The following is a 1,200-nucleotide window of genomic DNA, read 5'->3' on the forward strand; positions in this document are numbered from 1 at the left end:
GTGAATATAAGACCAGCTTTGCCTTCCATCTTTCTGGGGCTGATGAAATAAAGTACCTGTCAAATATGGCAGTAGATTTAACCCTTTCATTACTATTCTTTTACTTGTTTCAGTCATTTGACTGCGGCTATGCTAGGGCACTGCCTTAACCCCTTCGTTACTAATCTGGCTGAAACCAGCTTTGGATCTGAGTACAAATGTCTTGTTTTCATAAGTTTTGAATTAAAATCTTCCACCAAACCTTAGTCACAATTTATGTTCCTGACACTAGCTTAATGATAGCTCAGTTAGTTTACTAAATTCTTTGTTATATTTAAAACTAATTGAAAGAAACACAGAGAACATCTCAAAATAAATACAGTAATGAAAGGGTTAAAAGGTTTTTAGTTGAAGAAATTGACTCCAGGATTTATTCTTTCTAAGCCTAGTACTACAAATGCCACTGCTACCACCACTAACACACCAACACCTTTTTCTCTACTTTTCTAGGTTGTTCATGAGTCGTGTACAAGACATTCCATACGTCAACGTTACAGGAAATGACAGTGAGTGACCATTTTGTTTTTTTGTTTTTTGTCACCACATTTCACCTTTCATATATCTGAGGTTCCATACTTGTAGCAGTTTGACTGGTGACCTTCTCCAGCTCTGTGTCTTGCTCTCATTTGTTGCTTACTCTTAACATCTTTGTGACATTTAGCTTCTATGGGTCATTTTTCTCCATTTATATATCATCATGATTCCTTTCCAACGTAGATCCCTCCTACTTATCGCATGCCTTTCTCACCTTTGTCAGGTTTAACATCCTAAGATCAGCCTTCACTATTTCTGCCCATGCATTTCTTAGTCCTCTCCTACATTTTCCTTATACATGAATCTCTTACCTTGTGAGAGAATTTTAAAAGACAGAAATTGTGTGGAAGGCTGTCAGATATATTTGTTTATTGTTTATCTGTTTCAATCATTTGACAGGGGCCATGCTAGGGCACCGCCACAAAGAAGTTTAGTCAAATGAATCATCAACTCCAGTACTTAGTTTTTTAATCCTGGCACTTATTCTGTCTTCCCTTTTGCTGAACCGCAAAGTTATGGGGACATAAACATACTAACACCAGTTGTCAAGCAGTGATGTGAGACAAATACGCACACAAAGACACACACGCATATATATATATATATATATATATATATATATATATA

At 36.2% G+C, this 1,200-nt stretch overlaps 1 protein-coding gene across 2 annotated transcripts in view; it reads left to right on the forward strand.

The window, feature by feature from the left end:
- LOC106868305 (poly(A)-specific ribonuclease PARN) overlaps positions 1-1,200 on the forward strand; it is a 68,877-nt gene that overhangs the window by 49,131 nt on the left and 18,546 nt on the right. For both annotated transcript variants that reach the window (XM_014913496.2, XM_052977868.1), the window contains exon 16: positions 490-545. In XM_014913496.2, the coding sequence (XP_014768982.2) occupies positions 490-545 (56 nt within the window). The remainder of the gene's footprint in view (positions 1-489; positions 546-1,200) is intronic.

The sequence above is a fragment of the Octopus bimaculoides genome, chromosome 29 (genome assembly GCF_001194135.2).
Source record: "Octopus bimaculoides isolate UCB-OBI-ISO-001 chromosome 29, ASM119413v2, whole genome shotgun sequence".
NCBI lineage: Eukaryota > Metazoa > Mollusca > Cephalopoda > Octopoda > Octopodidae > Octopus > Octopus bimaculoides.